Below are 12,989 nucleotides of genomic sequence, written 5' to 3' on the forward strand. Positions count from 1 at the left end.
TTTTTGCTGAGGCCAAACAGCAAATGTAGAAGGCACAGGAACGCAAACTGTAGGCTTTACAGGTGGATTTCTGCCCGGCCTGCTGCCCTTTCAGGAAGAGTCAGCAGCTAAGGAAACCCTAAAGCAGGCTCACTGCCACGCTGCAGGTCTCGCCTGGTCACCCTGGAGACTTGCCTTGCGAGGCGTCTTGATGTACAAGTGGTACAGCCACTTCAGGACTGCTATCCGGGTCATCATCCCAATGGCTGAATCATGAAGGTGACAGTCCAATACCTGGACAATTCCATCCAGGTTCAGGGTCACCTGCATTCTGTCAGTGCTGTAGAGAAAAGGGGACATAGGAAAGATCATACAGGTGCATGGATGTGTTTCACCAGGTTTACAGATATATATATATATATATGTGTGTGTGTGTGTGTGTGTGTATATATATTTTAAGCCACTTATGTGATCTTAGCCCCATATGCCAAAAGTTACTGGGAGCAATCCCATCAGGTACTGTTGACATGCTGCCTCCATTCACTTCCATGGGTTTGCATGGGACCTATCCCTGTGTAAGTGACACAGAACAGCAGGATTTGAGCTCTTCTCCGCTCTGCCTCCCAAAGCCTCTAGGATCGGAGGGAGAATGCCTCCAAGTACCAGTAGCTGGGCAAGAAAAGCGAGAGGAGGCCGTGGTGGGCTTCCCAGAAGAAGCATCCGGCTGGCCACTATGGGAAATAAGAGGACCGACCAAGAAGGCCTTTGGTCTGATCCAGTGTCAGGGCTCTTGTGTCCTAATGTGCCTCTCCTTCCCCAGGTCCTACACTGGCCCTCAGCTGCGAGTCCAAAGCTAACTATGTTAATGGTTTGCCTCTCTCTTTGCCTTATCCATTTCTGACTGTTCATTTTCATACACATACAGCACACCCTTCTCCAAGGCCGCTCTAAGACTCTTTCCTTCCACCTGACCTCTCAGCATATTGATGAGCCACCATTTGTTACTATTATAATTAAAAGTTGTGATGCTTTTTTAAAAAATGTCAACCTTAATGTGGTTCACAAAGTGCTGCAGAAACTGACTGTGTCGGCAGTACAGGCAAGGCATTTTTTCCAAAGTGAGGGACAGTCCTTTTGATCGAGCAGCATGGAATGCTAAGCATGGGAAGAGGGAAACAAATGTTTCAACCATTACGGATGTCAGTAGAGCCTCTGCACAGAGAATCACTTCGTGGAGAGCGCCTGCTGCCGCTCAGGGATTCCAATTCTAAGAAGCCAACAGCAACTCTCACCGGAAACCACTGCAGTTCTGAAAAGGTCAGTCCACCATCCTGACTCAAAATGGCACCCAACGGTATCCAAACAGACCAAACCCTGCTTCTCAACCTCATGAATGATTGTGCTACATTTAGATATTGCAGTTTCTTTTAAAACAATTTAAGCAGTGTCCAAATGTACAGGCAATTTTTAAAAATATATAGCAGATGCAATTGGAGGGAGCTTTGTAGGCCTACTCCAACATCCTGCTAGATGCCAGAGCATCCCCAACAGATGACTCAGCCTTTGCATGGACCTCTGGGGAGGGAGAGCCCATCACCCCTCTTGGTGACTGTCTAGGTGTGCGGCCTTTGTCCTGCTGGCCCCCCAAGGGCCAGAGTCAGGAGTGGGGAAGGCTGCCCTGTCCCCCTCCATCACCTCTCCGCCACACAGCTCCTTACGCCTACCTTCCCAGGGCTTGCCTTCCCCACTCCTGACTCTGGCCCTTGGGGAGGAAGTGCAGACAGCAGGGATGCTCCTTGGGGCTCTTAAGCCGCACAAAGTGAGGGGGAAATCTCCTATGCTATGCTGTGGGAACGGGACCTTCAGCTGAAGGCTTCAGTCCCCCGCCCCCACCCTCCACTTCTCAATGACTAACAGAAGTTTTGCCTGCCCTTCACATACAAGTCTCCAGCCAAGAATGCCCCAGTTTGTTTCAATAAGAAATGTAAAAGAAAGCAATCCTAGACTGAGTAAGATGGTAACATGACACCAGAGCCTAGCATTTGATATTTCCCTTGCCTTGAAATCCTTCCAAAACAGTTCTACGGCCCCTGCTCTTATGGTGCTGCCACAAACAACTCAGAACAGTCATCCTAGAGTAGGGGCCATCAGCCTTTTGGGGCCTTGCGCACATTTGCAAGGCAGAGAAACTGTTGCAGGCACCACAGGTGCACTGCAGCTCTTCCCTCCACACCTCTAACACACACACACACACCCGCACTGCATTTAAGCTTTCTACTGGCTAAAAGATTCTTTCAAGTCTAATTTCAGGTTGGCACCAGGGAAAGCCCTTGTGGGTACATCTGTGCCAGTAGGCACCATGTTGGCAACCCACGGAGAGTGCTGGTTACAGGTAGCTGACAACCGCGATGGGAAAGGCCTCTCTATGCTCCAGATCCTGAACAGCCTCTACCAATCAGGAGGCAATACTGGGTTAGAGGAACAAACAAATGAATTTGGTATAAAGCCACTTCCTATGTTCCTATTAAACTCCTTTAAGCACCTTCTGAAGGATCAGATTTTACTGCCGAGAGACACAAGCACAAAAAGTTCAGAATTGGGAGAGTAACTTTACACGCAGGGAACTAGAGGGGCAAAAGGGGCATGAAAGCACCTACAAAAGGGTTTGGGAAAATGTGCAAAGTACTTTGTAAAAAAGAAATTACACTAGAATTATACTGACACCCTGTGGCATGACAACTTTGCACCTAAAATGATGTTGGGAAGAGTTCTTGGAGTTGTAGTCAAGGCTACAGTCTTCCCACAAACATGGGTATTGTCGTTCTCTAGCACACGCTGCAAACTTATGTCGTAATTCAAGAGGAGGAAATTCAGTCACTGAAAGATTCTAGTCCACATGGTTTCAGTAAAATGCTGCCAGCTACACAAGCACGCAGAGACTCCACATTTCCTTCATATACCCCAGGGGTGGGGAACCTTTAGCCCTCCAGATGTTGCAGAACCATCAACCCCAGTCGGGAGGACCAATAGTCAAGTCTGATGGGAGTTGTAGTCCAACAATATCTGGAGGTCCAAAGGTTCCCCACACCAGATGTACACAAACACCCTCCCTGGAAGAGGTCTCCAGACTGTTCACTGTGTCAGATGAAGGCCAGCAGATTGTCTGGGGAAAACCCCAGGTCACCATCACCACCTTTGCTCCAGGAGAGACCTCTCCCTGCTGGACCTTGCTGGCTGCCTCTCTTTGCCCACTGGGCAACGTCCATCCCAAATAAGCTTGGAAGGGATCCCGTGAAACGGCTGAGTGCCCAAACACGGAATGTCTGCAACCCACCAGCCTCTGCTCCTGTCTGAAACTACACATTTAGCACAAAGCCAAATGCTGCACTTACAGACGACTAAAAGGAAGTTCATAAACATTCACAGAATTCAATTCTAATCAGCATTTGGAATTGTAAACTACAGTTTGGGGAAAGAAACTCCCAAGCACCGACCTGCTTTGACCCCATCACCTCACTGTGGGAGCACATGCAGAAACAGGCTGACTCCATTCAAGTGCCCCTCCCCTCTCTAACAATTCCCAGCAGGAAAGAAAGACCCCCGCACCCTTCAGAGAGGTGCCTCATCATTCCCTACTGTCTGCATTCCTTCTAGCACAGGCAAGATCGTCTACCAAAGCACACAGAGCACTCTGTAACCGTGGCTTGTGGCAACCACAAACTGTCTGCAGTGACTCCAGTGGCATTACACGGCCCAGCACAAGATCCAGGGGCCAGAAAGCACAGCAAAATTCCGCCTCCTCTCTCAAACTGCAATAGACAAGCCCCAGCTTCACTAACAACAGTTCATTTTTTTACCTGGCTGGCATAAAGACGCTGGTGTTGCTGAAACTGGAATCGCTGGAAGCATCCAGGCCGCCTACAGGGAGACACATCCGTTAGCTTGAGCATGGCACAGTACTGTCAACAGGACACAAACTTGCGCCCCAAACAAAATACCGACGCGGCCCCATGCAAGAGCGTTCTTGGAAGCAAGTCAACTCGGAAGCAAGTTCTATGGCGTAACACTGGGACCTGTGCTATTTAATTTGTTCATTATCTGGAAACAGTGAGATAGCTGGGTCTGTAGATAATTCCGTTATTCAGGGTGGTGAAAGCCAAGGAGCCTTATTACTGAAGCACATGGTTCAGCTGGCACTCTGAGGAACTGCTAGCACCCCTCCGTTTGGTCATCAGTTAGCCCTGGCAAGGACAACAGCTTCCTTTCCAACTGGCCCTGCCTATTAGTTGCCTAATCAACAGTGGTTTGCCTACCTTTCTTGCACACAGAACTCCTTTGGCACCCAAACTTTTCGCACTCAGCCCACATATAAGCAAGTGGAGGTTTGACGATACAAGCTTCCCACCACAGAATGATTGGGCAGTCTCAGGACACCATGTCTTGAATGCCTGACCTTTGCCCCCTAAGGCTGCCCAGTCCTTCTGTGGTGAGAAACCAGTAAGGTCACACCTCCAGTTGCTCATTTCATCCTGAAGCATCCTTTCACTTTCCTAGCCTCCCCTTTTCTCAGGAAACCTTTCTCTTCAGGAAGCCAAGTCTCCAAGAGGACACACTGTCCTGTCTTTGCGGGTCGTCTCTTCACTCAGGCTGCTCCAAGCTGGTTCAGTCGATGCTGAATGAAGAGACAGAAGTAGAAGAGACAGAACTAGACGTCAAATCCCTGCCGTCCCAGCAGTTTCATATAAATATTCAATAGCATGAGATACAAGATGGAACCCTTGAGACTCCCACAACACAACAGTCATAGGGTCCAACATGTTCTACTCTCCGAGAGCGACTCTGGAGGTAGGAGCAGAACTACGGCAATGATGTGCCCCAGAAGGATACTGTGCTCAACAGTACTGCAAGCCACCAAAGTTCAGGTGAATCAATGGGTGTCCCTCTCTTGGGAAAGGTCCTCAGCCAGAGATGCTGAAACCAGGCCAGAAGCCAGACTGAAATGTATCGAGATACTCTACTTCATCCAGGTGCACCGGCAGTTGCCCACCCACCACCCTCAAGCCCCTCACCCAAAAAGGGATTGTTTGGAACTGGGCAATAGTTACCCAACAGCAGGACATTTATACACATGGGGCTGCACTGACTGCAACTCTCCAGGAAAGAGATCTCCTGCTCACAGTCAATGGGAAAAGGAGAGTGTGGCTGCTAAAGGAGACAAGGTCCACGCTAGAGTGTTTTAGGAAATGAAAATAAAATGGCCAGTATAATTCCTTTACAATAAATCTATGGTACAGCCAGCTGTGTTGTTCTAGTCATCCCACCTGGAAAAAAGATATCCTAGATCTTGAAAGGTGTAGAAAAGGGTATCTGAATGATCCACGGGATTGGACCACCTCCCTATGAGTAAAGGCTACCGTATTGGAGGTTTTCTGGTTTAGAAAATGCAGGGGGAGGGGGAGAGTCACAGTGCGGCATGTCATGAGTCCTCCCTCCTTCATAGTACATGAACTCAAGGTCGTCCAATAAGCAAGTTCAGTACATACAACAGGAAGGGCTTCACACAACATGTCACCAAAAGGAAACTCAATCGGAACGTGGCCATCATCTTCACACTCTGCCCACTTACAAGCTCCCAAAGGCATCTGGCAAACTATGAAAAGAATGCTGGCTGAGAGGGAGCTTTGCACCTGATCCAGCCAAGCAGTTCTGACATTCCTTACACCTGCAATAATACAAAGGAATTTTGCACAAGAGGTTTTCCTTTGATATAGCAGGTCGGGCTATAGGTGTTTCCAGAGCTTCAACTATTACAGGATAAATGTCCGTTGCCGAGGTCTGAGTGTGGACAACGTTCTTGGACCTCCTGCATGCTTGACCCTTGTCCCTCTTGACTTATAATACTGAGCAGGAAAGAACTGGGCAGCAGGTAGAAATTTCATCTCTGCAAGAGGACTAGTCCTGGCTGGCCTGAAGGAGGCCTTGTGAGGTTACTTCTTCTGAAATCTCTCCCCAGACCCAAGGCTGTAATAACTACCATCCAGCTACTAATATTTGCTTCCTTAAGGTGCTGGAGTGCAACTCCAGGATCTCTTGGATGAAACTAATTATCTGACCCATTTCAGGTGGACTTTAGGCCTGATTTTGGCACCACAACTGCCTTGGCTGCCCAGATGCTGAAAGAGGAGACAAAGAAGGGAGCAACCCTTTAACAGGCTGTGGTCCTGGATGTGATTTGAAGGCATGAGCAGCTTGAAAAGCAGCTGTTCCCCCTATATTTTGTGGACTATGCTGCTGTATTTGGCTCAGGTTTTGCTTTAGCTAATTTGTTCGTAATTTTACATTGTTCCTTCTTGTGGAGTTTGGAGAAAGAGGATAACAGTTCATCTTCTGTTGGCTCAGGACAATCCAACAGATCTAAATCAGAGCCCCCAATGGCTGCCTTACTTGAGCGTAAATCTAATTGAGTAGCCAACTTAGAATGTTTCTGAGTGGCCTGTGCACAGCTGCTGTAAGTGGATCATCCCACTGAATGAGATCTTGAGTTCCATCTGAACAAGCGGTAGATTTGGGTAGAGAAATCTTCCTCCCCATGACCCCCTTTTTTAGAAAGAAGCAGAGGTCTTATTGCTGTAGCCTCAAAATGCCAGTAAGGGACTGCTCCTTTTTGGACTAACTGGCCTTTCATTTTCATAAACAAAGCTGGGACTTGTTGAGAACTAAAAGGAGTTCTTATCTGAAGGAGCGTCTCCAGCATCACCAATTATGCCGCCTGACGAGATCAGCCACACAAGACCTTATCTCGGTTCCACCAGTTAAAACAGCGAGACTGGTGCGGACCAGAGAGAGGGCATTTTCGATTGTGGCCCCCACCCTCTGGAACTCCCTTCCTTTCGATCTTCGCCATGCCCCCTCCCTAATAGGTTTCCGCCGGGCCTTGAAAACCTGGCTATTCAGGCAGGCCTATGGGATCTCTGGGGCGGGTTAGTTATTAATGTTGTTATTAATTGGTAGAGTGGTGCTTAGATGAATGATGGTCTTATTGATTGTATATTGTATTTTATTGTATTAATGTATGTTGCCTAGAGTGGCTGTTAATTCGGCCAGATAGGCGACTCATAAATAAAATTTTATTATTTATTATTATTATTATTATTATAAAAGTTTAAAGAATTCTCAGAAATTGTCCGTTGGTAGAAAGTCACTTGATTGATTTTAAGCCTATGTTTTCAGAGGAAAGGTCTAGTAATAATTTCAGATGTTGTTTCGCCCAGTTAGGGAGTGGCCCCCTGTAAGGAAATAGATGGACCGCTACATTGCATGGTCTCAGTACCAAACTGCTGGATGGAGTGAAAGATCTTACTTCCTTGGTTTTCTTTGAGCTAACAGGGGATACACGATTAATCTCTTCCTGCACTTCCCGTGGTGGGATATTGGGAGATATAGGGTTACATAGCTGCCTGTCAGTCAACCGTTCCAATTTCTCAACAATATAGTCTGATTGTAAATGTTTTGGACTGTCCGACTGACCATCAAGCCCAGTTCCCCAAACAGTTTATCTTTCCCATTCGGTACCCTCTGTTCAACAATTGGGGGGAAGACGTACTGCCAATTCCCCCCCTCTTCAGCTTCAGGGGATATGTGATCGATGGCTTCTAAGCACAAAGGATCAAAGTGATTCTGAACTGGAATGATCTGAAGGCACATGGCCACCATATTGCCGAAGCTAAGCAGGCCTGGGCCTGGTCAGTGCCTGGATGGGAGACTCCCTGGAAGCCACATGAATGCCCCCTTGGGTTCTACATGAAAAAAAGTGGGCTATAAATGTAATAAATAAATAAACAGTCCCTGCACCAGATGATGGCTTTCAATGCCACCACTTAAGGTATGCTTCTGGATAGACTTGGTTGGGGACATTGTTTCCCCACGGTTCTGCTCCTACTCATCTGGCCAATTCTAGAAGGTGGTGCTGGGGGGGGGGGTGCGCTAGTGCTGGCCATTGGAGCCAGTGAAGTGGGCTGAAACACTGTTTTCATAAGTTCTTTAGTATCAATGAATGGGTGCCAATTACAGATACAGTATTTTTTATTACTTTGTGAACTATTCAAACTGTATTCAACCATAGAAATCGTAACGTAAAAATATTTTTTTACAATCCAAACATTTAGCTTTGCTTACTAAATACTAGTGAAATAAACATGCTAAATAGAATAATAGAATCGTAGAGTTGGAAGGGGCCCATAAGGCCATCCAGTCCAACCCCCTGCTCAATGCAGGAATCCTACTTAAAGCATACCCGACAGGTGGCTGTCCAGCTGCCTCTTGAAGGCCTCCTGTGTTGGGAGAGCCACCACCTTCCCTCCATTGTCGCACTGCTCTGACAGTTAGGATGTTTTTCCTGATGCTCAGCCAAAATCTGGCTTGAGCCCATTATTCCATGTCCTGGACTCTGGGATGATTAAAAGGAGATCCTGGTCCTCTTCTGTGTGGTAGCCTTTCATGTACTTGAACAGTGTTATCATTCCTTCTCTCTTCTCGGGCAAAACATGCCCAGTTCTTTCAGTCCCCCCCAAACCACCTGCTGGTGAAGAGATGCCAAGTGAGCGGGAGGCAGGGCAGAGGAGGAGCCAGCAGATGAGCTGGCAGAGACATCCCCACTTCTGTCACCAAGGACACACCACAGGAGGTGCAGACACAAACAGGCTGAGCCTGTGCTATGGCCTCCCCACAGGAGTGCCTGCTTACTTGCCCGTTCCCAAACAAGTAAAGCGCCCACCTTCATCTTATTTAAGGGGATGTGTCCAATTGCTGCAACAACGTCTCTGCTAGCGCAGCCATGCCGAGAGATGCTTGGCTTAAACATAGACTATTGCATAACCTGTCGTTTGCTCTATGAATCATGCTCGCCTTAAGTTCTTCAATAAAGGGAAACGAAACAAAACATTGAGCATTCCTGCACCTGACACTGCCCATTTCTAGATCTACGTGCTTTAAACTATCTTTATATAGCATTTGGTAAATTTTAAAGCATTTTCTAAATATGACAATCATTTCTGCAACATTTCCTGGAGCTGTATGGGAAGGAACATCCAAACCCCAAGAGTGAGAAAGCAGGAACACTTCTGTCGATACTGAGAGTGGTTGCAATCAAGCCTCAATGTAACACACACACCCCACTAAGTGTAAGGCAGGACAAACGGCAAGGCTAGGGGGGGCAGGGAGTGCCTCCTGTGAGCCCAGGCAGGAATACCAAGTGGAAATGCACCTCCCCCTCCAGGGAGGTCTCCCCTCCCCCACTCCAAAAGGAAAACCTCGCTGAATCCGCCTCTTCCACAATCCTCTTAGGAATGTCTTTGCACACAGGCAACAAAAGTGCTCACACTGCAGCGTTAGCTGACAACAAATAGCCTAAGGCTGGCAGTTATTTATTTCCACAAATAACGGTTGTACAAAAAGCTAGCCAGAATTAAAGTTTGCTTTGGAAAACAGGACTCACCACTGGAAGCCACCTCCTGCTTGGATTCATCTGGATCACCCTCCATACGAGGGGCCGTTACGGGCAGCTTGTTCTCATCGGCCTCATCATCTTCCGGTGTGACCAGCTTCATCAGGCTCTGGTTGCACACATTGGCCACCTCTTTGATGCCTGAGCCCCACTGATATAAGGAACGATCACCCATAAGTCAAGTGCCCAACCACATTTTTAGCAGGGTTGCACAGGACAGGCCCTAGAACAGAAGTCAAGTCTCAAGATCTTCCACAGGAGACCAAAGGCTCCAAAGCCATAACGTCTGATCTGGGAGGCTGCTGGATCAGGGCAAAGGGGTCCCATCTAGTCAGCATCCTGCTCTCCCTGTGCCAATCAGATGCCCCAAAGAGAAGTCCAAAAGCAGGGCATGAATGCAGCAGCACTCTCTCCACTTGAAATTTCCAGCAAGTGGTGTTTCAAAGGCATACTGCCTCCGAAAGCGGAGGCAAAGCATAGCCACTGTGGCTAGCAGCCTTTTCCTCCTCCATGAATGTGTCTAATCCTCTCTTAAAGCCACCCACGTTGGTGGCCATCACTGCCTCCTCTGGGAGCGGCTCCCCAGCTTGACTCTGCGCTTTCTTTGGTCTGTCCTGCATCTTCTAACATGCAGCTTCAAGGATGTCATCGAGGTCTTGTGTTGGGAGGGAGAAAACCACCTTCCAGCCATGCATAATACATCTTCAGCATGTCGCCTCTTACTTGCCTCCTCTAAATTAAAAAGCACAAATGTTGCAACCTCTCCTCCATGTAGCTGAAGATAGCTCTTGTACAGAATCCAGCCCTTTGCTTCCACATCCCTCGGCAAGTAATTGAGGAGTTGCTCTGATGCGAAAGCAAAGGAAGCGGAGCTGTTGATGGGGCTGCCCCCTCCCTTGCTGGATCTGTGTGTTCCCATCACTGTCGCCACACATGAACCTCCCAACTTCTGAGGGTCCACCTGACTGGGCCCTCATCACTTCCCCTCCAACCTTTCTGAATGAGCCATCACAAACTGCAAAGGCCCCCACAAGCTCACACAAAAGCACCACCAGCAGCAAAACCCTCCAACTGCAGATCCTGAGCTGGCAACGGAGTCCACCCCTTCCCCCTTCTTCCTGCTGGGCCCTGATGGACGTTTGCAAGGGAGGGGGAGGAGATCAACCTCTGCAGTAAGGATACTCTTCTTCCGGTCGTCATAGGAGAGGCATGGCAGGACAGCTGTCAGGATCCCCGAGGAATAGGGCAACATTGCCCGCCCAGCCAGCTGGATGAATTCACGCATCCAGCACATGGCCGTCAGCTGGATCAGGTCATCTGCAGTCGGAGACAAAGGAGGGTGAGCAAGAGGCCTGGGACACAGAGCCCAGCCCAAGTTCTTCCTATGAAAACCAAGTGGCGGTTATTGCCCCCTCCCCTCTTCAGCTGCACCCAACAAGCACACCACCCAAGGTGGTCTGTTGCTAAGTGGCTGCCAAGAGATCTAGAGGGGAAACTAACAGGTCACCATTTGTTGCTAGCATCTAATTGTTGCTTGTGCATGAAAATTATGAAATCTCAACTTCTGAAACTGAAATTGGAAGCTGTGTGCATATAAATATACTTAATTTGCATAGCAAAACATACAAAATTGTACACAAAACATTTGGGCAGAAATCCAGCCCATAAAACAGGATTGGATAACCTTTTCGGAGGGGGGTGAACCCCGGGCCATATGCAGCAAGAGATGGACACACAAGGGCTGCATGGCTGGAGCCAACAGCAGGCATGGCGTGGGGACACACAGACACATCCAGCATCCTGGCTTCCAAAAATGGTCCCTGCTGGAGTGAAGGAGAGATCCCTCCCCAGCCCAGGAGAGAGGAACCCAGTCTGCACGGCGAGGACACTGTGCCTCTCCAACTCCCCACCCCTTGGCCCCCCATCGGGTGGCACCCAGAGGAGAGCCTGTTCTGTTGTGGTGCCCAGCTTGCTCCTGAAAACACATTTCTTCACACTGGACCATTTGAGAATTATTGACTGACTTGACCTTGAGAACTTATGGTTGCATTTTAATTTATATTTATTGTAGTGTGTTTTTATTCATTCTAAGTTTTGTTTGTTGATTGACTTTTAAGGTTGTAAACTGCCTTGAGATTGATATGGGCAGCAGTATTTAAATGCTCTCCCCTGGGTGCCACCCTACGTATTTCAGCAGGCTGAAGCACAACCAAGTGGGCCTCACCTGGATATCTCAGTTGCCAGGCTGCTCTCTATGAGAGGAGGCATTCCCTCAAACAGAGTAAAGATGCTGAGGGCCAGGTTTGAGGGGAGAGGGGAGAAGGAGATGGAAGCTCTAGTTAGGCCATCTCAAGTCTTGCCCATCATAAAAGCTAGCCAAAGGGGCGTGGCTGGAGGGGCCTGGGGAGTGGTGAATGGCATGTGTCAGGGTGAGGAGGCAGAGGGGGATCCACTTCTCATGAGGACCTCACTGGACCCAGAAGTGCTTAAAAAGTTTTGCCCAGTCACCAATACCCCCTTTGGGGGCAAGAGGGTGGTGCTTTAACTATAGCCATCCTTGGAGGAAATGGGTTATCTGGACCCATTTCCATCCATATTCAGGCCCAGATACAACACTGAAACTGCTGGCTGATTAACTTTGTCAGGGAAGAGATGGGGAGTGCAATTCTCCTTGGCCTCTTAGCAGCTTTTGATACTATCGACCACAGTATCTTCCTGGAGCAGCTTCCGGGTACAGGAGTTGGGGGCACCATGTTACAGCAATTCCACAGCCATCTCCAAGGCCAGTTTCAGTGAGAGATGGGGCACTATCACTTGGTGCCTTGGTAGACAACCTGTGGGGGTCCCCGGGGCAGATCCTGTCCCCATGCCATTTAACTTCTATACAAAACTACTGGGAGAGGTCATCGGGTGATATGGAGTAAGGTGCCTTCATTGCACTGACGACACCCAGCATCATTTCTCCATTCCATCAGAATCAGTACGGGCAGTTCGGGTGATTGGTCATGAGCTGACAGTAGTAATGGGCTGGATGTGGATCAGTAAGTTGAAATTGAATCCAGACAAGATGGAAGTACCTTGCACTGCAGGTTCTCAAGTCCTGATAGGGAGATGGGTGGTTCTGCACGGAGCTGCACTTCCCTGGAAGCTTGGGGTACACTCCTTGATCCGTCTAATTCACTGGAGGACCAGGTGGCCTTGGTGGCTAGTGCCTTTGTCCAGCTCTTGCTGGTTCGCCAGCAATGGCCCTTCCTGCGATAACTTAGCTGCAGTCATCCACACTCAAGCAACATCCAGATCACTCAACACCCTCTGTAGTGGCGCATGAGAGGGCCATCTCTGTGATAGCCCCCAGGTTATGGAACGTCCTGCCTTCTGAAGTATGTCTGGAGTCATCACTGTATGCTTTGCAGCCACTGGTGAGAAGCCACCTCTTCAACCGGGAGGCCCTTGGCTGACTGGAAGTCTTCTTCCCTCCTCCTCCTCCTCCACCGCTGTGCTGTGCTTG

At 48.7% G+C, this 12,989-nt stretch overlaps 1 protein-coding gene across 3 annotated transcripts in view; it reads right to left on the minus strand.

Annotated features, from left to right (window-relative positions):
* Positions 1-12,989, minus strand: part of VAC14 (VAC14 component of PIKFYVE complex) — a 160,534-nt gene that overhangs the window by 136,253 nt on the left and 11,292 nt on the right. For all 3 annotated transcript variants that reach the window (XM_061593755.1, XM_061593753.1, XM_061593754.1), the window contains exons 8-11: positions 10,664-10,798; positions 9,473-9,622; positions 3,837-3,897; positions 175-319 (exon numbers count right to left, since the gene is read on the minus strand). In XM_061593755.1, the coding sequence (XP_061449739.1) occupies positions 175-319; positions 3,837-3,897; positions 9,473-9,622; positions 10,664-10,798 (491 nt within the window). The remainder of the gene's footprint in view (positions 1-174; positions 320-3,836; positions 3,898-9,472; positions 9,623-10,663; positions 10,799-12,989) is intronic.

The sequence above is a fragment of the Rhineura floridana genome, chromosome 13, assembly GCF_030035675.1.
Source record: "Rhineura floridana isolate rRhiFlo1 chromosome 13, rRhiFlo1.hap2, whole genome shotgun sequence".
In the NCBI taxonomy this organism is placed as follows: Eukaryota; Metazoa; Chordata; class Lepidosauria; order Squamata; family Rhineuridae; genus Rhineura; species Rhineura floridana.